Genomic DNA, 20954 nt, shown 5'->3' with positions numbered 1-20954 from the left:
GCGAAAATGGAGGAGATTGCCTCAATTTGGATCTTGATGAGGATGACTTACTTGATGAGTGAATCCTTATAGCGCAGTGGGAACTATTATTTTCTTTTCCGTTGATTAAATAATTCACCTACATATGAAACTGCTTATGTTTGAGTTTAGATTATTTCTACAACTTTTGGTTATTCTTTAAAGTATTTTGTTTTCAGTTGGATTACAAATCTTTATTGATATGGTGATATGGATGATTCAATAATTTTGTTTGGACATCACATTATCTATCTATTGGATTGTGCTATATGTAGAACATAGGAGGAGATTGTTGGGTATATATAATATAACCCATGTATGTTCTAATATAAGCCCAATGGGTAATGGACCAGGTGTAGTGTATCTCTATATATAGGGGCTGGAGGCAACAAACTTAGTATTCCAAATTAGATACCTTGGGTGTAATGCTTTAAGCATCCTGGCTTAAACCCTAATAACACTAACACTACCTCCCCTCGTCTCTTCACACTGTATTATTGACTTTGACCTATCAATTCAATTCGTTTTCCTTTTTTGTTTCTGCCAAACAAGGAGAGTTCTTCCATCTCCTACCCACATTTTTTTTAATTGTTTGTGTTCTTCAATTTTTTCTGCCAAACTAGGTTGACGGCATGATCATCGTTGCCTGAAGACAAGGAGAGAATGAGGGAGAAGATAAATCAAACAACGATGAGGACACCATCATCTGTAGACTTGGTCGACGGTATCAATATCGTCGCCTGAAAAGAGCCGACCAACGATGGGGAAACCATCGCCCTGAAAAAGAGGTCAGCAGGAAAAGATCGTCGCCTATAAGAGAGCCGACCAACGATGGATATGGAAGATATCGCTCAGAAAAGAGGGGACAAGGCATAAAGCTGAGAAGACAAAGACTAATTAGGAAGCACGGAAATCGGGTTGGGTTGGAAAATGGGTTCCTCGGGTTGGGTCGGTTTGGCCTCAACCCGACCCAACCCTACCCGAGTTGCACCCCTATTAATAACACTTATGAACCCTTATAAACCCTTAATACACCATCATAAAAAGACAGAGTTATCAAACATATTAAATGAGATATTAGGGGTTAAGTGCACAAACCCTAAGCGGATAAAAATAAAACTCACATTTTTCTCCTTTTTTTTTTGTTCCAGACGTTAATGGAGATTGGGGAAGGTAAAAGGTTGGTAGAAAAAGAAGGGATAACTTTTTTATCCCTTTTTTATGGCTTAACGTGTATTTTGAGGGTGAAAGGGTATTTTGGTCAAAAACCTTGTCAGGAAAAGCAAATTGGAACCCTTTGACAAGTTTGAAATTCAAGGGGTCCATCTCACTATTTCAGATATTTTAAGGTACTGTTTGACCAAATTTCCTTAGAAAAATGAATAAATTACTCCCAACTCACTAACTCATATTGTACCAGTTATCAATAAAGAGGCCTTGCCGTTTTTCAGTTATTTTAAGTTTTTAACCCTTCACAAAACTAAAGCGATAGACCCCCACTTTTGTTCACTTAAGAGAAGTTTAATACAAAGCCAAATTACACCTGCTTAAAACTATTTATAAAATCTCCTACCTAAAAGTTGAGATACTTCGTCAAATTATAAGCACACTTTCTTTGTTTTTTTTTTTAATATTGCACGTGGATGATGATTCTCCCGCAACAAACCCTCGTGCTTGGAGGAAACATGATCTGAGACTTTGTTCTGTCACAACCTGTGCTGTCATAAAATATTGCTTTCACAACCTATGATGTACCTATTATTTTAACTTTTAAGCACCCTGTATTCCTATGTATAGAGATCTTAGAAATGTCAGTAAAATCCAACTCAAAACCTATATCCATTATCTTTTATTACATGATCATCATAGCAAGCGTTTTCCCGGAAATGATTTGTAGATGTATTTCCCCGGAGATGATTTCAACAAGCATGTAACACATTTCACGCAACAAGATGCTTTCGTGCAACTTTGCAGTGTTGAAATCATTTCCCTTCAATAATTGTAGATTGCATGTGACATATAAAAGATCTGCTTTCTGCTTTCTGCTTTCTGCTTTCTGATTTCTGTGATGAATGCGACAACAAATATAAAGACGAGGACCATGTAACACATTTCAGAGGGATTTCAGTACAACCATGTTTTGATACAAGACGCTCATGTTTCTTGTCTTTTAGTATATAATTGCCATCCAAGTGCTCTTTAAATACTTAAAGACAAGAAACATGAGCGTCTTGTATCAAAAATGTTTGTGGTGAAATCATTTCCCTAAATGTATAGACGAGGACCTTGTAACACATTTCAAAGGGCCCCAAACCCATTGAAGATTCGCCTATTTATAGATGTCTACAGGGAGCATGTAACATATTTCGGAGTTATTCGCGTGTCTCACACTCTTGGTAGCATACGTGTGAGCCCCCATTAAGAAGCTTCTCCTACACTATCCAAAGGCCCCTACCTGCCCTTGTCTCTTCACACTGTATTGACCTTGATCTATCATTCAATTCGTTTAAAATGATATCTCCAGGATCCGAACATCCCTTTAACCTTTTGCACATTACAAATACATGCCTTTAACCTTTTGCTTAAGGTGCAATGAAACTAGTATGTGACATGAGCAGACCATGACAAGAGAGGTTTGGATGTGGGTTTTACTTCGGTGCTCGTGTGACCGTTGGATCAGGTCAGTGCTGGATGGCAACTCATCATTCCGTAAAAATTAAAAAGAAATAGGCTAATATTTTCTCGAAAAATTCCACATCGAAACAATAGAAATTAAGCAAATCCATTTCCTAATCAAACATTTTAAAGTGGAAAATTTACAAAAATCCCCTTGACTAAAATCTTAGTAAGAATACTCAAAATTTTAGATACTTACTAGTCAAGTAAATTTTCCACCAATTTTAAGGTGGTTTTTTGTTTTGGTTGTGGAAGAATTAGGCCCTGTTTGTCATGGATTTTGAGAACCGATTGTGAGCCCAAAACTGCAATTGAACTCAAATATACGTTTAATTGTGAGTCCAATAATTGGTTTTGGATTCACAATTGGTTTTCAAAATCCAAGACAAACAGGGCCTTAGGATATTGCATCTCTTAGGTGGGGCCAATCACATCAACGGTCTCAAAAATATTTTGACCTTAGGTGGGTGTGAGCCAATAACATAAAAACCAAATAAGATGTAATTTTCTAAACAATTATATTAAGACAATAAATTAGGCACAATATGTGAGGAACTAACCTGGAGCAACATATCCGTAAGTGCCTGCAAGTTCTGTCCAATTTGATGAATCAGGCATTAGAAGTCTAGCAGTACCAAAATCAGAGACATTAGCCTCAAATTCTGAATCCAATAAAACATTTTTGCTAGAGATATCTCGATGAACTATTGGCGGGTCGCAGTCATGCTGCATGTATGATGAAGAATGTGCCACAGCTTTAATAATATTCACCCTCGTCACCCAATCCAACTCCATTGCCCCTTCTTCACTGTTTAGGATATTAGCCAAAATTCCACTTTCCATATACTCATAAACCAGAAACATACATCGACGATGGCTACAAAACCCGTAAAGCTTCACAATGCTGTGGTGACGAATTTCTGTTAATGCTCATGCCTCATTTATGAAACTTCTTTGATCAATTTGCTCGCCATCTTCCAATTAATTTGTGAAGCTTTTTTACAGCTACTACTTGCCCTGTTGGCAAAGATGCTTTGTAAACTCTCCCATATCCACCCTCCCGAATGCAGTATTTGTCATCAAAGTCCTCCATCGTATTGATGATATCTTTATAAGAAATACACCCATCCCAATTCCATATCGAAAATAGATCTTTATTCATTTCGTTTCTCTGTCCCTTTGCATTTCTCTTTATCGGTGAGGAATTGTACGATTGCAAACCTTGCGCTTTGCCACATAGTCCTTCGTTGCCAACAAATGTCCCTTGTTGGAAGGCTTTGCTGTTAGGAAGATTACGCACCAAATTATTGTATGATAAATCCATCAATGTCAAGCTGAGCATATCTTCCAAAGAAGATGGAATTGAACCGGTAAGCTTATCGTAGGAAATATTTAAGGTTTCCAACATGTGTAATTTTCCTATTTGGGGCGATATTTCTCCTGTAAGCAAGTTACAGCTAAGATCTAAAATATTTTGTAGCTCAGCTAGATTGCCAATTTGAAATGCAATGCTTCCATTCAAATGATTTCTGCTTAATTTCAAAGAACCAAGAGTGGAACCCAACATATCCCTCCACGCCACATGGCTTATGGGGAGGGGTAGTTTTGCCATTTAAAGAAAATAAAAGGCCAAAAAAAACTGGAAAATAAGGGAAGTGATATTTACGCCCTTTTTTATTACCAGGGACACCCAGCTTCAGTATATCGGGGCAAATCTACTTTATGTCAGAAAAATCTAATGGCTTTGATTGCAAAGTACACTAGCAAATGAGTGTCCCTGGGAATAAAAGGGGCGTAAATATCATTTCCCGAAAAGAATGCTAATGTGGGAAAAGGCTATTTGTTGGGATTACGGCAAAACACTAGCTACTTGCAATCAACGCATAAAAGTGAGATTTGAAAGAACGAAGTAGTGTGATGATTTAGGACAAAAACTAGCTACTTGCAAAGTATTATTTTCAACGCATAAAAGAGTGAGATTTGAAAGAACTTAGTGCGATGACTTTCATTGGCGCACTCACTAGCATTCATCGGATGGGACTGAAAATGAGTGCGGTGTCAGTAGATAAGGAGAGATGGCTAATTGGGGGAAATGATAAATGCACCCGTTTTCATCACTTGGGACACCCAGCAGAAGTGTCTCGATCAATGACCGTAGAGGGGCTGGTGTACTTCACTTGAGAAGGACTCAACGGATTTGATTGCCATGCGAACTGCAGTTGGGTGTCCCATGTGATGAAAATGGGCGCATTTATCATTTCCCTAATTGGGGAGTGAGTCCTCTATATTAAGCTGTGGTGTGTCTCCTCATTTTTGTATTAGTTTTGCTAACGAGTGCCAGGGGTACTAGACTCCTTAAGGAGCATTGGAACCATGAATTTACATAAATTTACAAACGTGTGTAAAAAGTCTCAAACCATGTGTAAATTCATGTTTCCAATGCTCTTTGACGAGTGGCAAAACCCTTTTTTATATGTTGATTTATTTTTTCTTCCCAATGCCTGCATTGTTTCCATCAAGATCAAGGGTATATGTGAAATCCCAAGTATGGGGGGCAACTCGAGAGGGGCGGGGGTGAATTGGATTTTACAAATTTTGCTCTTTTTATAGATTGATTATAAAATAAAATAATCACACAAATGAAAAACTAAGCCACAAGAGAAAAGTCAATTTATTATGTTAATTTCGAGGACGAAATTCTTTTAAGAGGGGATGTAATACCCGGCCTGCCATGGGAATTTGTAAAAGAGGGGTGCCTTTATCAAAATGAAACGAAGTATTTAATCTGAACTTGTTGGGGAGCCATTATCAAAACTGATTTTGGATTTTGTTTAGAAAACTTGTAAGGAGTGTTGTTATTAAAATGGCTCTGGAGGTTTATTAGCCAATTTCACAAAAAACCATTTCGCGGCACATTCCTTTCAGGAGCGAACTGCCACATTTAGTTATTGAATACCTTATATATAAATATGTAAATTCTAGAAAGAAATTCCAAGTGGTTAAAAGCTTATTGGGGAATTCGATGGAATTTTTGAAAGGATGTAAATATAAAAATTTCAGTTTTTCAATTATAATCTGAAAATCTAGAAAATTCCAATAAATCTTAAGAAATTCAAAAAGCATTCCGAAAAATCTAGAAAGAAATTCGGAGTGGTTAGAAACAATTTTTGGGGATTTTGATAAAATTTTTGCTTTTTGTGTGTGATAAGTGCCACAATAAATTGAAGCCTTTTCTTTACATGGGAGAGCCAGCTCCAGTGTACGTTGCAATCAAGCCCGTTGAATCCTTCCAACGTGAACTACATCAGCCCCTCTCCAACTGGAGTTGGCTGTCCCAAGTAGGAGGAAATATTTTATAGGGAGAAGAACATGTCTCCGCATGTATGCGGAAATATTTTATATGCGGGCACATATATTTCCACCTACACGAGGGCACATATAAAACCTTATAAATGTAAATTCTTTAATTAAATATCCTATAAATGTAAATTTCAAATATACCATAAATATAAATTTCTCTAGATTGTATAGATTTTATATGTGATCGAATGTAAGTGTAATTTAAAAAAATATAAAAAATACATCGGAGCTCGTATGGTTTGATGATCCAAGCCGTTCATTTGTTGGGCTTTCACATATATAGGTTCTACCTCAAAAAATCAATTCTATAAAATGAACTTAACCCTCCGATCTGTAGAGGTTTTTATTTTAGAATCATCCTATCTAGCATGTTATTTTACACATCTTTCAAATGAGCAATAGGGCCAGAAGGTGCAAAACCATGTGGGTTGCCTCATGATGGTCTACAAAGATCAAATGTCTAAATGAAACATACATGTCTCCAAGTGGGACCCAAGACTTGATCTCCACGGTGACAATCAGCCTAGTCCGTCCCTTATTTTGATCAACTATATGAAATACTGACCTATACAATATAACTGAGTAGGTGAAGAGACCCAACCCATTTACACTTGAAATTCCATCAGTTGAGACATTTCGATTGTGTGGAATGGCTTTGGAAAAGATGGAGTTCGAGCAGAGAACTTTCCAGAGATGTGTTGCATGGGTGGCCGAGTTTGTGGATTTGCATTTGGGCACGCGAGTGCCATTGACACTGCCAGAAAAACTTCATTTCCAACTTGGTCTTCGGGATTTGGGAGCCGTGGGTCTAACACATCCTTTACCCGTAGATTTTGGCCAACTTCAGATGATGAAGTTAACAAGGAAGAGATGATATCTCCAGGGTGCCTTCCCATTATCAATTCAAGTGCTAAAACCCCAAAGCTATATACATCGCATTTCTCCGTCACTCTCATTGTGTAAGCAAGCTCTGCCAAAAAAAAAAAAAAAAGGAAAAAGAAGTCAAATGACATAAAATTTCTTGGCAAACATTTTGTCCTTCCGTAGGTGAGCCAAATGACATAACAATAAATAAGACAATTTTCTAAACAATTATACCGCAACAATAAAGTAGGCACAATATAGGAGGAAATAACCTGGAGCAACATATCCACGAGTGCCTGCAAATTCTGTCCAGTTGGATGAATCCGGCATTAGAATTCTAGCAGTACCAAAATCAGATACGTGAGCCTCAAATTCTGAATCCAATAAAACATTTTGCTTGAGATATCTCGATGAACTATTGGCGGGTCGCAATCATGGTGCATGTATGATAAAGAATGTGCCACAGCTTTAATAATATTAACCCTCTTCACCCAATCCAACTCCATCGCCCCTTCGTCACTGCTTAGTATATTAGCCAAATTTCCTCTTTCTATATACTCATAAATGAGAAACATATATACATCGACAGTGGGAGCAAAACCCGTAAAGCTTGACAACATTGCGGTGACGGATTTCTGTTAATGCACGTACCTCATTTCTAAAACTTCTCTGATCAATTTGCTCGCCATCTTCCAATTTGTGAAGTTGTTTTACAGCTACTGTTTACCCTGTTGGCAGATATGCTTTGTAAACTCTCCCATATCCGCCTTCCCCAATGCAGTATCTGTCATCAAAATCCTCTGTTGCTTCAATGATATCTTCATAAGAAATACACCCATCCCAATTCCATATCGAAAATAGGTCTTTATTCCTTTCATTTCTTTGTCCCTCTGCATTTCTTGTTCTGAACCAAAAAAAGGAAGAAATGCCAAAAACTAGAAGTAGAAGGAATAGTGCGCTCAAAAGAGGAAGAATGATCAATATGATAACGTTGTGTCTCTTTTTTGGTTCACCATTGTTTATTGGCTTGGAATTGCATGGTTGCAAACCTTGCGCTTTGCCGCATAAACCTTTGTTGCCGAGAAATGTCCCTTGTTGGAAGGCTTTGCTGTTAGGACGGCAACCCACCAAATTATTGTATGATAAATCAATCGATGTCAAGCTGAGCATATTTTCTAGAGAAGATGGAATTGACCCAGAAAGCTTGTTGTGGGAGAGATTTAAGATTTCCAGCATGTGTAATTTTTGCAGTTGGGGCGATATTTCTCCTGTAAGCATGTTAAAACTAAGATCTAGCATAATTTGCAGCTCTGCTAGATTGCCAATTTGAAATGGAATGCTTCCATTCAAATGATTTCTGCTTAAGTTCAAAGAATGCAATTTCGAGCAATCTTCTAGTTGTTCTTTTATCGATCCACTCAGTTTGTTTGCTGATAGGTCCAAGATCTCCAAATTGGACAGTTTTCCCATTTCTGATGGTATCCGACCAGAAAGTTGGTTACCATTTAAACTCATGTTATATAAGGCTGTCAAGCTCCCCAATTCCTTTGGAATCTCTCCGACCAAAAGGTTTGAAGAAAGGTCGAATAGTGCTAGTTGAATCAACTGTCCAAACTCCGGTGGTATTTTACCAGCTATCAAGTTCCCTGAGAACTTTAAACTTGTCAAACTTTTACACTTGGCCCAAGTTGGAGAGAGTTCACCAGACAAACAGTTGTGGCTCAAGTTAATATATGTTAGATTTGGACAAACTCCAAAGTCTTCGGACATATTTCCGGAGAGCTGGTTTCCTTGGATATAAACACTGGTTAAGTACGTGCAGTTTGACCAGCTTTTTGGGATGGGACCCGAAAGTTGATTGTGAGATAGAGTTAGAAAGGCTAGCCTTTTAAGATCACCCAAAGAGGCCGGAATTGCACCATTAAGATGGTTAGAGGACATTTCTAGATCAGCCATATTTTTCAAATTTCCTATTTCTTCAGGGATGGGGCCGGAGAGATTATTGTTGTAGAGTTGCAACGTGACAAGGTTGGTCAAGTTTCCTTATGTGGAAGGAATGGAACCTGCTAGAATGTTATCGGCCATTTTTAGATCAGCCATATTTTTCAAATATCTTATTTCTACAGGGATGGGGCCAGAGAGCTTATTGTTGTAAAGGTACAACGTGACAAGGTTGGTCAAGTTTCCTATTGCGGAAGGAATGGAACCTGTTAGAATGTTATCGAACATTTCTAAATCAGCCATATTTTTCAAATATCCTATTTCTTCAGGGATGGGGCCAGAGAGATTATTGTTGTAGAGGTACAGCGTGACAAGGTTGGTCAAGTTTCCTATTGCGGAAGGAATGGAACCTGTTAGAATGTTAGAGTACATGCCCAACTCAACCATATTTTTCAAATTTCCTATTTCTTTAGGGATGGGACCAGAGAGCTTATTGTTGTAGAGGTTCAACGTGACAAGGTTGGTCAAGTTTCCTATTGTGGAAGGAATGGAACCTGTTAGAATGTTATCGGACATTGCCATATTAGCCATATTTTTCAAATATCCTATTTCTTCAGGGATGGGGCCAGAGAGATTATTGTTGTAGAGGTACATCGTGTCATGGTTGCGGAAGGAATGGAACCTGTTAGAATGTTAGAGTACATGCCCAACTCAACGATATGTTTCAAATATCCTATTTCTTTAGGGATGGGACCAGAGAGCTTATTGTTGTAGAGGTTCAACGTGACAAGGTTGGTCAAGTTTCGTATTGTGGAAGGAATGGAACCTGTTAGAATGTTATCGGACATTCCTAGATCAGCCATATTTTTCAAATATCCTATTTCCTCAGGGATGGGGCCGGAGAGATTATTGATGTGAAGGTACAACGTGACAAGGTTGGTCAAGTTTCCTATTGTGGAAGGAATGGAGCCCGTTAGAATGTTATCGGACATGTCTAGTTCAACGATATGTTTCAAATATCCTATTTCTTTGGGGATGGAGCCAGAGAGCTTATTGTTGTAGAGGTACAACGTGACAAGGTTGGTCAAGTTTCCTATTGCGGAAGGAATTGTTCTGAAGAGTGCATTGTTGCTAAGATCAAGATTGGCAAGTTTGGGAAAGGAAGAGAATTTGAAGTTATAGAGCTTACCTTGCAAACCTACAGCTGTTAGGTTTATTTGAGTGACACTTCCTTCGTGGTTACATGTTATTCCCCTCCAATTGCATGGGCTTTTACTGGTGGCATTGTGAAGCGACCATGAATTGAGAGGAGCTTGGTTAAGGAGGCTAGCTTTCCAGCCGAGGAGAGCCTCTGCTTCTACTGAATTTGCCGTTGTTGAACGGCAAGAAAGCATCGGAAAGCAGAAAAGTAAAGAGAAGAGGGAGAGAGATTTCTCAAAGGCCATGGTTGTTGGTGGTGTTTGAGTTTTTTGGCTCATGTTGGATGTAGATTTATAGTGAAAAAGTCGTGTGTCCTTCTATGCCGTGCGTTGAGGGGAACAATTGTGTAGCACATCTATTCTTGTAGCAGACAATTAATGTGGGCCCACTCGTAATTTTCTAAGCGTGGAAGAACCGTAGTCTTTTCTTCTTCTTGATCATTCACCACATAAACTAATCTTATTAGCTCACGCTGTGTTTTACCGTGAAGAGGTTGAGGACACATGTATGATCCTAGCCGTTTAATTTTTGGGACAAGTGGTTGAAAGATCGGGACGCCATTCCATGGAGGTCTGCAGATGTTGTAAAGGAAATTCTTGACATACGGCATGTCTCGCTCCGTTCCAAGAAATAGAGAGCTGAATCATCACTTCCCTAAATTCCAAGTTTCTCTCAACAAAGCGACTGATCTGACGGTTAGGATCATCTTATGGTATAGATATTTTGGGAGAAAGAGGTGTGGCACCTAAAAGCCCATATTAATATAGTAGGGAATCAAATTAGAACGTAAAGAGTTTAGACTCCCTCCCGGGCTCCACGGCCCATATCCGATAGCTATGGAATGCTCTTCACTTATTCTCCACCTCTATTTCTACTTATGCCTCGCCTCACATCCCTGCAAATAACCGATAGCCAGTCCTTCCCAACCTTAAAGGATCAAAATACAACTCAGTTTATTTTGACTATCTAAAAGTCACTTTCTATTTCGAATATTCGAAATAATAATTCACAGATTTATTGTAACTTATCTTTCTTGTCCCAAGCTTATGTATTTTACAAATTATCACAAAACCAAGAAGTTATTAACAAGTATGATAACTTATATGCTTGAATGAGATAGAAATGACTGAATTGCTTGAATGAGTTAGAAAAAAATATCAATGAGTTAGAAAAAAAATATGCGAGCCTCGAGAGCATAGATAGTACGCAAGCTAGCAAGAAACAACCTAAGGGCAGGCTAGGCTTGAGTACATAGGCAACAATGCTTTAGAACGAAATTGCATAAGTGAACAAGTAAGCTAAAGGCAGACTTTCATTTTTCTTCTAGGACGACCTTGAAGGAGTGAGTCGTATGCGCTTTAGGGGGGTAAAGACCGGTACAATCCAGACAAATAGAAGCAAAACCATCCATATCTGCTTTCAGTCCCTCTACCCGGTGTATGTCGGTCTTTTCATATACTTTGAATCGTGATTCGGTAGGGGTGCAGCGGTGAAGAGAACCTTCCAATGAGAAGGTAAACTCAATCGCTTAGGAGGCAACTGTAGTCTTCCGGGCCTTTTCCAAGCAAGGAGAGTTGAGTTCGGAAAGCTGCTTCTACTTCCACTTCTCTCTTACAGCAACACGGGAAGTTGCAATTGCAAGTCAGAAGCTGGCAATCCCGCCTTTGGGAAATCCCTCCTTTGAAGTGAAAGATGTTGTTCTCCGGAGGGGGTGCCTCGGGTCCCGATGGTTTTTCTGGGGGGTCGATCATGAGTGATAGAAACAACCCTCGTAAGGAGTCCAATTAAAACAAGGAAATATAGGCCTGCCTGCCATCCACACCAGAATAGATGGAGTTTTCCGAAAAAATCTGCTAGTGGAGGAAGACCTCCTAGGGATAAGAGACATAGGGCTGAAGAGAGAGCCAAAAAAGGATCTTTCGTGTATAATCCTGCATAATCTCGAATGTTATCAGTTCCGGTATGTAGACCAAATAAGACAATACGAGCAAAAGTTCCTAGATTCATGGAGATATAGAACAACATATAAGTTATCATGCTTGCATATCCATCATTTGAGTCTCCAACAATTATTCCAATAATTACATATCCGATTTGACCTATGGACGATTATGCAAGCAAATGTTTCATGCTTGCTTGAGAGCATAGAAGTTATCATACTTGTTAATAACTTCTTGGTTATTGATATTTTTTTTCTTCCCTCAATGCTGCTTTGTTTCACCTCTTTACCGCTCAATCAATACTTCTTAAATCTTTTTGTGGATGCATGAGCAGGATTTCAAAAATAAGTATGGTCAGATGGAAGCAAGGCTCAGTGATGCTCACGAGAGACTCAGGTGATTAAGATGTTATTTTATAAAAAAAACTTAGAAAAATATTTGTGGAATATTTGTTTACCCAAGGTCTACAACAAAAAAGATTTTTAGGGGCGGTTCTGATTAAGATTTCCAAATGTAATAATCCAATCGTGTGTACAAAAACGTTAAAAACTTCTAGTTCAAAGGCGTTTCTGCAACAAATGATCAGTTTGGATCTTCCAACAGGGTGGGCCCAATGTAAACCATTCAGTTTTTGAGCTCCAACAGCCCAACCTAAGTAGCACGTACCCCAAAATTTTTCTATGTAGGATGATCCTAACCTTCCTATCATTCAGTAGAGTTTTCTATACGGTGTAGTTTGTTTATTTTTATTGGCAAAGATTTATTTTCTATACTTGATCAGTTCGGTTCGGTTTTGGGTATACCCTTTTTTCCTTTGCATAAAAGCAACTAAGCAAGGTTTGAAAAGGTTATGTAATGTAACAATGAATATAGTGACAATGAACAGAGTCACTTTACATCTCTCGGTGGGCCACGATAGATGAGCACAGACGTGTCGAGCAGGAGCCTTGTATTTACTTGGCTGAGGATTGGAATCATAAATGTACCAATCAAATAGTGCTAACTTATAATCAACACATCTTATTGAAACAATCGACATATTTAACTAGGTAGGTGATATATTCGGCCCCTTTTCTTACTTGGGACAGCCCTCATGTGTATTTACAACTACCCTTTTTACATTAGAGGAGGCTGTCCCGATTAAGAAAAAGGGGTGAATATATCATTTCCCTCTAACTATAGTCTATTCGGAAGGCCCCCTCACTCATTACTTTTCTTCTACATGGGTGACGCCTCCAAGGTAGAGAGATCGAGGGCGCATATCTTGCATAAGAATTGCTCTCGTTTCATTTATTTCCAAACCATATGGCTTTTCAAGGCAACGGAGAAAGACACATAGGGAGTCGATTTAAGATATTTGGGGGTCGATTTATCATTGGCCTAAAAAAAAAAACTAGCTACTTGCAATGTGTTATTTACTTATTTTCAACAAATAAGTGAGATTTGACAGGGAAAAGCAGTGGCATTCATCCGGGCGTCATAGTGAGTCGCCAATGTACATAGACATTATTACCTTTGGAATGTCCGGTGTGAGGAGATAAGAAGAGACGACTAATGTGGGAGTGGGTCTCAATGTATTAAGTTGGAGTGTGTTTTTCCTTATCTTCTTACTGTTGTTGATGTGTTTTTCGTCCCTCTATGCCTGCTTTTTTCCATGGAGATTAAGGGTATGGTCCCAAAGTTGACTACTTGAATGAACATATATGGGACCCACTTGGATGATAATGCCTCATCAGTCCCATGCAACTAATCTGACTAGTTCTGTTTTGTGTTGATTACCAGGTCTGTAATTAAGTGAATGATATGTGTGAGTTGTTTTGAACGGATGAGCGTGCCAATTTGTAAAGTAAATAACCAACATACTAAGGGCAATTGACTTCTGTCCCCTAGGATCGGATTTCAGGCGATTAAGAAGAAGAAGAGGGCAACCCAATTGCTTTCTTGGGATCTAATGCCATTTGTTTATCGTCAATGCACGCAAAATACAAACGACTCGACAGAGATTGACATGAATCGATTAAATTCTTAATAAAACAAATAGAAATAGATGCCAGTGCAATGGATAAAGAATTAAAGAGAAATGCTGACTGAATATGATGAAACCATTATGGGAGGAGTCCATGCATGGTGCATTTTCAGTGACGTGGATCCATTGGGGGCGCACTTGCTGCAGGTGTTTGCAAGGACACCCTTCAATTTAGCATTCCTCTAATCATGAAGTGTGATACCAAGTAAATGAAACTGTTTCCTCAAACTCATCTCTTGGGTTGTTTCTCTTCTCAACTACCTATCATCTGATCGGGAGGCCCATATTAAAACAAAAGTGTACGAACGGCATCGATGGATGCGATTTGTTCCAAAAAGAGCCAATAAGTTTGGGGGAGGACTATGAGTCTCTTTTGTGAGTACGCGACTTTTCCACATCTTCTCCCAGCCGATGGGCCTCACGGGGAGTGAGTCAATGTACAAAAATGGCAGTGGTTGAACATTCATGCCATTGGCCTCATTGTGATTGGGCCAAAGTGGATTGATATTATTGATTTTGGCATGCCCGGTGGTAGGATATAAGAAGAGACGATTAATTTGGGATGGGTCCTCGATGTATTAAGTTGAGGTGTTTTTCCCCTCATCTTCTTGTTATTATTGATGTCACGCCCCGAACCCGGAATTCGGGTCCGGCCAAGTGACAGCCGCTACATGCTCATAGGATCACTCCCACAAGCATGCAAGGCTCCATCACAACCAACTATTAACAACATTCAGAGCGTCTAATAAATACAAAAGTTTTAGTCCCAATTAAAGTTCAAATGAAATACATATATTATAGTCTATTTAAATCTGAATCCAATAATACTTATTCAACGACAATCACCTTAATCAAGTAATAAAATTCTCAAAGCTGGAATACTGAAAGAAAGCAGGAAGTCTCCTACGCTCCAATCCAAGCGCCTGAATTCCTCACCAGGTCTACTACCACCTCGGAATCTGAAAATTGTTAAACCACATAATGAGCTAACAACCCAGCCGGTTTTTCCAATCTAAGTCAGCTAATAGGAAAACATATACATGCTAGTGCGGAACAAGAAATAAAATGCCATAAAATTTTAGTCTATGTAAAAATTTGTAAAAAACAAGGAAATCGTTTCAACATAAGTTGCATAAGAAAAATACATATTTTTACTAAAAGAATTTCCAACCGTACCACTCGGTTTTACAATTTCCATTTTTTTAATCAATGACAAAAATCACATATCAATCTTCTTTGTGGCCAACTTCCAACCTTATTGGCAAGTAGCGTGTTGGATATTGACCCTACATGACCGTACACGAATGGCGGCAATTGAAAATTCATGACATGGGCTTCATAGTGATTGGGCCAATGTACATAGAAATTATTGGCTTTGGCATGTCCGGTGGGAGGAGATAAGAAGAGACGACTTATGTGGGAGCGGGTCTTCATAGTGATTGGGCCAATGTACATAGAAATTATTGGCTTTGGCGTGTCCGGTGGGAGGAGATAAGAAGAGACGACTTATGTGGCAGCGGGTCCTAATATATTAAGTTGTGGTGTGTTTTTCCTTGTCTTCGTGTTGTTGTTGATGTGTTTTTCTTCCCTTTATCCCTGCTTTGATCAAGGGTATTGACAAAATATGAGAAGATTTCTAGTAATCTTACTTAATTATAATCAATCCCAAATTGTGCTTATATAGAGCACTCAAAGGATAATCATAGAATGAAATCTTGACAATTATGAAAGGAAACAATTTTAATCAAATATACTTTCCTAATCTCTCTAGAGTTACCTTTCTTTCTCTACCGTACCTCTTCTAATATGCTTGCCTAATCTAACACAACAATGATCCGACGGTGAGATCTAAATCTAATCCAACGGTGAGATTTCACATGTTCTAACAGGTTTGGCCTAAAAGTTGCCGACATGAATGATCATAGACAGGAGTAGGACCCACTGAGATGATATAGGTCTATATAAGTCTGAATCCAATAATACTTATTCAACCACAATCACCTTAATCAAGTAATAAAAATCTCAAAGCTGGAATACTGAAAGAAAGCAGGAGATCTCCTAGGCTCCAATCGAAGCACCTAAATTCCTCACCAAGTCTACTGCCACCTCGGAATCTAAAAATTGTTAAAACACATAATGAGCTAACAGTCCAGTCGGTTTTCCAAATCCAAGTCAGCTAATAGGAAAACATATACATGCTAGTGAGGAACACGAAATAAAATGCCATAAAATTTTAGTCTATGCAGAAATTTGTAGAAAGCAAGAAAATCGTTTCAACATAAGTTGCATAAGAAAAATACATATTTTTACTAAAAGAATTTTCAACCGCTCGGTTTACAATTTCCATTTTTTTAATCAATAACAAAAAGCACATATCAGTCTTCTTTGAGGCCAACTTCCAACCTTATTGGCAAGTAGTGTGTTGGATATTTATCCTACATGACCGTACACGAATGACGGCAACTGAAAATTCATGCCATGGGCTTCATAGTGATTGGGCCAATGTACATAGAAATTATTGGCTTTGGCGTGTCCGGTGGGAGGAAATAAGAAGAGACAACTAATGTGGTTACCTCTTTTTCTCTACGGTACGTCTTCTAATATGCCTGCCTAATCTAACACCACAATGATCCGACGGTGAGATCTAAACGTAATCCAACGGTGAGATTTCACATGTTCTAACAGGTTTGGCCTAAATGTTGCCGACTTGAATGATCATAGACAGGAGTAGGACCCACTCAGACGATAATTTCTCATCAGTCCAATGCAACTAAAATGACTATTTCTGATTGGTGTTGATTAGCTGGTCTAAATTAAGTGAATGGTATGTGTGAGTTAGCGTGTGATGTGTGTTGAATGTGCAGGCACACCAATTTGTTAAGTAAATGACCAGTATACAATTGTAAGGGCAATTGAATTCTGTCCCCTTGGATTGGATTTCTGATAATTGAGGGAATGCCACTTCTTTTTTGGGCTCTAAGGCCTTGTCAGAGAAAAGGCGTACATGATGGCAAAGTGATGGCTTTATCATCGACTGGAATCCGATTAAATTCTTATTAAAAGAAACACAAACAGAGGGGCTGGTGCAATGAATGGATAAAGAATTAAAGTGAATTACTCACCAAAGAGGATGAATCAGCTCTAGGGGACTCCATAGTGCATTTATAATGGCACACAAAAATGTAAAATTAAATGAATAATAAAATGCGCTGTTTAATTTTTTTTCTTCTCTATGAAATAAAAAAAAAAAAGAAAGAGTGATCCATTTTGAAAAGAAGCTATTTTATTAGTTTTAGTTAATTGAAGTTGAGGGTGCTATTTATAATATCCATTCACATCCGAGAGTATTTTAATCCATTACCTATAAATTCGCGCTTCAGATCAGTATTTTAACGTGATAGAGCAAATGTAAAGTAACTAGCTGTTGGACCCTAAAACCAATGCCATAGGCATTGGCTTGTGGTGGCACCTTGCACCCTTGCCAATAGCCAAGATGGGCCTAGGGAGTTAGGCCAATAGGAAACAAGGTGGAGAGAAGGCCATGGGACCAAGGCTTTGGCATAGGATATAAAGCATAGGCATGGGCTTTCTTAATTAATTCCTAATTAGATTAAGAATTTTTTTTTTCCTTAAATAACAAGACCTCAGGAGATATTGAACTCCATTGACTTTCTTAATTAATTCCTAATTAGAATAAGAAATTTTAATTACTTTCCTTAATTAAATAACTATAGCCTATAGGGTACTTGCTAGACAATTTCACAGAAAGCCATTTCATCGCTCAACTTTTTTAGGAGAGAAGAACCACCTAATGATGGTCTACAATGATCAACATTCTAAATTAAATAGAATATCGGTGACTATCGGCCTAGTCCGTCTCTTATTAACACTTGATCTAGACGGTGACTATCGGCCTAGTCCGTCTCTTATTAACACTGATCCATATATACAATATCCAATATAACTGAGTAGGTGAAGAGACTCAACCCATTTATACTTGAAATTCCATTAGTTGAGACAATTCAATTGTGTGGAATGGCTTTGGAAAAAGTGGCGTTCGAGTTGAGAACTTTCGAGAGATGTGTTGCATGGTTGGCCGAGTTTGCGGATTTGCATTTATGCACACGAGTGCCACTGACACTGCTAGAACAACTTCATTTCCGATTTGGTCATCAGGATTTGGGAGCCGTGGGTCCAACACATCCTTTAGCCGTGGATTTCGGCCACCTTCAGATGATGATGATGATGACAAGGAGGAGATGATATCTCCAGGGTGCCTTCCCATTATGACTTCAAGTGTTAAAAACCCAAAGCTATTTACATCACATTTCTCGGTCACTCTCATTGTGTAAGCAAGCTCTGCCAACAAACATTATCATGGCTGAAGTTTCTATGGAAAAAGATTTTCATGAAAAAAAAACTGTTCCATCGAAAAAAGACTTCCATTGTCTAGCAAGAATGATTTTTTCCCAAGAAAATGGCGAATTGTTTCTAATTTCATTCTGTTTCTTTCCATGTAAAATGGACATAAAACAAATTTTATGCCCATCTTAAAGTTTTCAGGGAAAGTTTTTTCCATGGAAAATATGTTATCCAAACATTAGGAAAGTCAGTTTTTAGGCAAAGTTTTTTCCATATGGTTTATCCTAGATCCTAGAGAGGTTTGGACGTGCCCACCTTAAAAAAACGTTTGGAAGAAAATATGCCAGGAGATGGTCACAATAGAGATTCAAAATTATAAAGAAATAGGCTAATATCTTGCCGAAAAATTCCAAATAAAAACACTAGAAATTAAGGTACTTCATATCCTAATCAAAATTTTTATAAGTTTGAAAATTTACTAAAAATCCCCTCCCTTGACTAAAGTCTCCTAGTAAGAAATACACAAAATTTTGGATATTGCTTAGAACGACTTTAATGAAAAATTTCCACCAATTTTAAGGTTCTTTTATGCTTTGGTTGTGCAAGAATTACGCCCAGATTGTTTTGGATTTTGAAAACAGATTGTGAGCCTAAAACTGATTGTTGGACTCAAATATATGTTTAATTTTAAGTCCAATAATCCTTTTTAGACTCACAATCGGCTCTCAAAATCAACAACAAACAGGTCCTTACGATATTATATCCCTAAGGTGATGTCAATCATGATGCATGTATGATAAAGAATGTGCCACAGCTTTGATAATATTCACCCTCTTTACCCAATCTAACTCCATTGCCCCTTCTTCGCTGCTTAGGATATTGGCCAAATTTCCTCTTTCCATATACTCATAAACCAGAAACATGCATCGGCTATGGGAACAAAACCCATAAACCTTAACAATGTTGCGGTGACGGATTTCTGTTAATGCTTGTACCTCATTTCTGAAAGTGGATCTATTTGCTCGCCCTCTTCCAATTTGTGAAGCTTTTTTACAGCTACTACTTGCTCTGTTGGCAGAGATACTCGGTAAACTCTCCCATACCCACCCTCCCCAATACAGTATTTGTCGTCAAAGTCCTCTGTTGAATTGATGATATCTTCATAAGAAATACACCCATCCCAATTCCATATCGAAAATAGATCTATATTCATTTCATTTCTCTCTTCCTTTGCATTTCCCCTTCTCCGGCGGAAAATGAAAAAAATGCAGAAAACTAGAAATAGAATAAATAGTGCACTCAAAAGAGGAAGAATGATCGATATGATAGCTTTATCTCTCTTTTTATGTTCACCATTGTTTATTGACGTGGAACTGCATGGGTGCAAACCTTGAGCTTTGCCGCATAAACCCTTGTTGCCAACAAATGTCCCTTGTTGGAAAGGGTTGCTGTTAGGAAGACTACCAACCAAATTATTGTATGATAAATCAATGGATGTCAAGCTGACCATACCTGCTAGAGAAGATGGAATTGTACCAATAAGCTTATTGTGGGAAATATTTAAGATTTCCAACATGTGTAATTTTCCCAGTTGGGGCGATATTTCTCCTGTAAGCAAGTTACAGCTAAGATCTAGTACATTTTGTAGGTATGCTAGATTGCCGATTTGAAATGGAATGCTTCCATTCAAATGATTTCTATTCAATTTCAAATATTGCAATTTTGAGCAGTCTCCTAGTTGTTCTGGTATTGATCCACTCAGATTGTTTTCTGATAGGTCAAGGATCTCCAAATTGGACAGCTTTCCAATTTCTAGTGGTACCCGACCAGAAAGTTGGTTACTATTTAAAATCAGGTCAAATAAAGATGTCAAGCTCCCAAATTCCTTCGGAATCTCTCCTACCAAATGGTTAGAGGAAAGGTTGAGTACTCTTAGTTGAATCAAATTTCCAAACTGCCACCAATCAAGTTCCCTGAGATCTTTAAACTTGTCAACATCTGACACTCGGCCCAACTTGGAGAGAGTTCACCAGACAACTGGTTGTAGCTCTGCCACTTCCGCTTGCTATTCACCGCAAGCGCTTCCTCATTCTCTTTCACAGATAACCCGGCCATCTGCTTTGCCAACATCTCTTGATTAATCAAGATATTCTCCAACTCTAGGAGAGACGGTTGCGTTGGCCAACCACGAATACCAGTAATAAAACTGCTAAACTCAGCCCTCAAACCGCGAATAATCATTCTCCGTATCCGACTTTCACTAATCTTGGACTCTTCATCTAATTGAGATATCTCATTACACAAGTTTTTCGCTTTCATAAAATAATCGGAAACAGATAAATTACATTGTGTTAATGAACCGATCTCGTTCTCCAAGAATTGCAACCGTGCATTGTTTGCCTGTGAAAAGAGAGATGAGAGTGCCTCCCACTCTTCTTTCAGAGTTTTCGCACTCTAATATGCTCAATCAACTCCTTTTGTATTGACGCCTTCAATACGTTCCGCTCCCTCTTCTGGCGTTTCGGTGTGGTTGCCATTCACTATCTCCCATAGATCATGGCCTTGAA

At 38.4% G+C, this 20954-nt stretch overlaps 2 protein-coding genes and 1 pseudogene across 2 annotated transcripts; all 3 read right to left on the bottom strand.

Annotated features, from left to right (window-relative positions):
* Positions 1-3249: 3249 nt before the first annotated feature.
* Positions 3250-4306, bottom strand: LOC143891284 (MDIS1-interacting receptor like kinase 2-like). Its single transcript, XM_077395898.1, has 2 exons — positions 3711-4306; positions 3250-3598 (listed from the first exon to the last, which is right to left on the bottom strand). Exons 1-2 carry the CDS (start codon positions 4304-4306, stop codon positions 3250-3252), a joined length of 945 nt encoding a protein of 314 aa, XP_077252013.1.
* A 2353-nt stretch (positions 4307-6659) lies between these two features.
* On the bottom strand, positions 6660-10304 carry LOC143889199 (uncharacterized; annotated as a pseudogene).
* Positions 10305-19163: 8859 nt separating this feature from the next.
* On the bottom strand, positions 19164-20706 carry LOC143891283 (putative LRR receptor-like serine/threonine-protein kinase RPK1). Its single transcript, XM_077395897.1, has 4 exons — positions 20343-20706; positions 19777-19995; positions 19383-19662; positions 19164-19317 (listed from the first exon to the last, which is right to left on the bottom strand). Exons 1-4 carry the CDS (start codon positions 20704-20706, stop codon positions 19164-19166), a joined length of 1017 nt encoding a protein of 338 aa, XP_077252012.1.
* Between the last annotated feature and the right edge of the window lie 248 nt (positions 20707-20954).

The sequence above is a fragment of the Tasmannia lanceolata genome, unplaced genomic scaffold, assembly GCF_043159265.1.
Source record: "Tasmannia lanceolata isolate RefF3 unplaced genomic scaffold, GAP_Taslan_0.1 ptg000013l, whole genome shotgun sequence".
Taxonomy (NCBI): Eukaryota; Viridiplantae; Streptophyta; class Magnoliopsida; order Canellales; family Winteraceae; genus Tasmannia; species Tasmannia lanceolata.
The sequence above is the reverse complement of the archived record's forward strand: the minus strand, read 5'-3'. Positions and strand labels throughout refer to the sequence as shown.

Bases quoted from the DNA above. Each gene is read 5' to 3' on its own strand.
- LOC143891284 (XM_077395898.1), bottom strand. From the start codon at position 4,306: ATGGCAAAACTACCCCTCCCCATAAGCCATGTGGCGTGGAGGGATATG. The intron at 3,599-3,710 runs GCAAGTAGTAGC...TCGTCACCACAG, and splicing joins AAAGCATCTTTGCCAACAGG to CATTGTGAAGCTTTACGGGT.
- LOC143891283 (XM_077395897.1), bottom strand. From the start codon at position 20,706: ATGAAAGCGAAAAACTTGTGTAATGAGATATCTCAATTAGATGAAGAG. The intron at 19,663-19,776 runs GTTTGCACCCAT...TTCTATTTCTAG, and splicing joins TTTATGCGGCAAAGCTCAAG to TTTTCTGCATTTTTTTCATT. The intron at 19,318-19,382 runs GTACAAGCATTA...TTGTTCCCATAG, and splicing joins GATCCACTTTCAGAAATGAG to CCGATGCATGTTTCTGGTTT.